The 621-nt window shown below is 39.5% G+C and overlaps 1 protein-coding gene across 1 annotated transcript in view; it reads left to right on the top strand.

The window, feature by feature from the left end:
• LOC116682984 (extracellular calcium-sensing receptor-like) overlaps positions 1-621 on the top strand; it is an 8726-nt gene that overhangs the window by 3008 nt on the left and 5097 nt on the right. Inside the window, exons 6-7 of the mRNA XM_032509811.1 lie at positions 1-183; positions 589-621. The exon at positions 1-183 is cut by the window's left edge and continues 45 nt beyond it; the exon at positions 589-621 is cut by the window's right edge and continues 91 nt beyond it. Of these exons, the coding sequence (XP_032365702.1) occupies positions 1-183; positions 589-621 (216 nt within the window). The remainder of the gene's footprint in view (positions 184-588) is intronic.

Raw genomic sequence — 621 nt, 5'->3', positions numbered from 1 at the left:
GGTTATGATGTGTCATTTGATGCCAACGGGGATCCTTTGGCTAGATACGAGCTGGTTAACTGGCAGAAAAGTGAAAGTGGCAATATTGAGATGGTGACAGTAGGGCACTACGATGCATCACTGCCGGTGGGCCAGAAGTTCCAAATAAACAGGAACCTCACCTGGGTGGATGGTGTGACGCAAGTAAGCAGCCCAAAAGCAATACTTTAATATGTGGTATGGTATGACATATGGTAAATGGCATGTATTTGTTTATTAATATACTTTTGGTCACTGTATATTTTTCATGTCCATACATGCTGTGAAGAGATCCATTCCAAAGTTAAAGAATTTTCAGTATGAAATTCTTGTGTTGCCCTGCTGAGCTTCAGCAGAGGGATGGTAACAAAACAAATCAATTTATCTATGTAACTAATTACTGTAACTAATAACCAAATGACTTGTCCAACTCAGACTGCAGAAGCCACATTTTAGCTAAAGGATAATATAAACCTATATTTTCAAAATGACATGTGAGTATGATTTGAAAAGAGGACTGAGAAAGCTTCCCAACACACCTTTATGTGTGTCTTTGTCTCTATATTCCAGGTTCCTGTGTCAGTGTGCTCTGACAGCTGTCCT

Source organism: Etheostoma spectabile, chromosome 3, assembly GCF_008692095.1.
Source record: "Etheostoma spectabile isolate EspeVRDwgs_2016 chromosome 3, UIUC_Espe_1.0, whole genome shotgun sequence".
Lineage (NCBI taxonomy): Eukaryota > Metazoa > Chordata > Actinopteri > Perciformes > Percidae > Etheostoma > Etheostoma spectabile.
The sequence above is the reverse complement of the archived record's forward strand: the minus strand, read 5'-3'. Positions and strand labels throughout refer to the sequence as shown.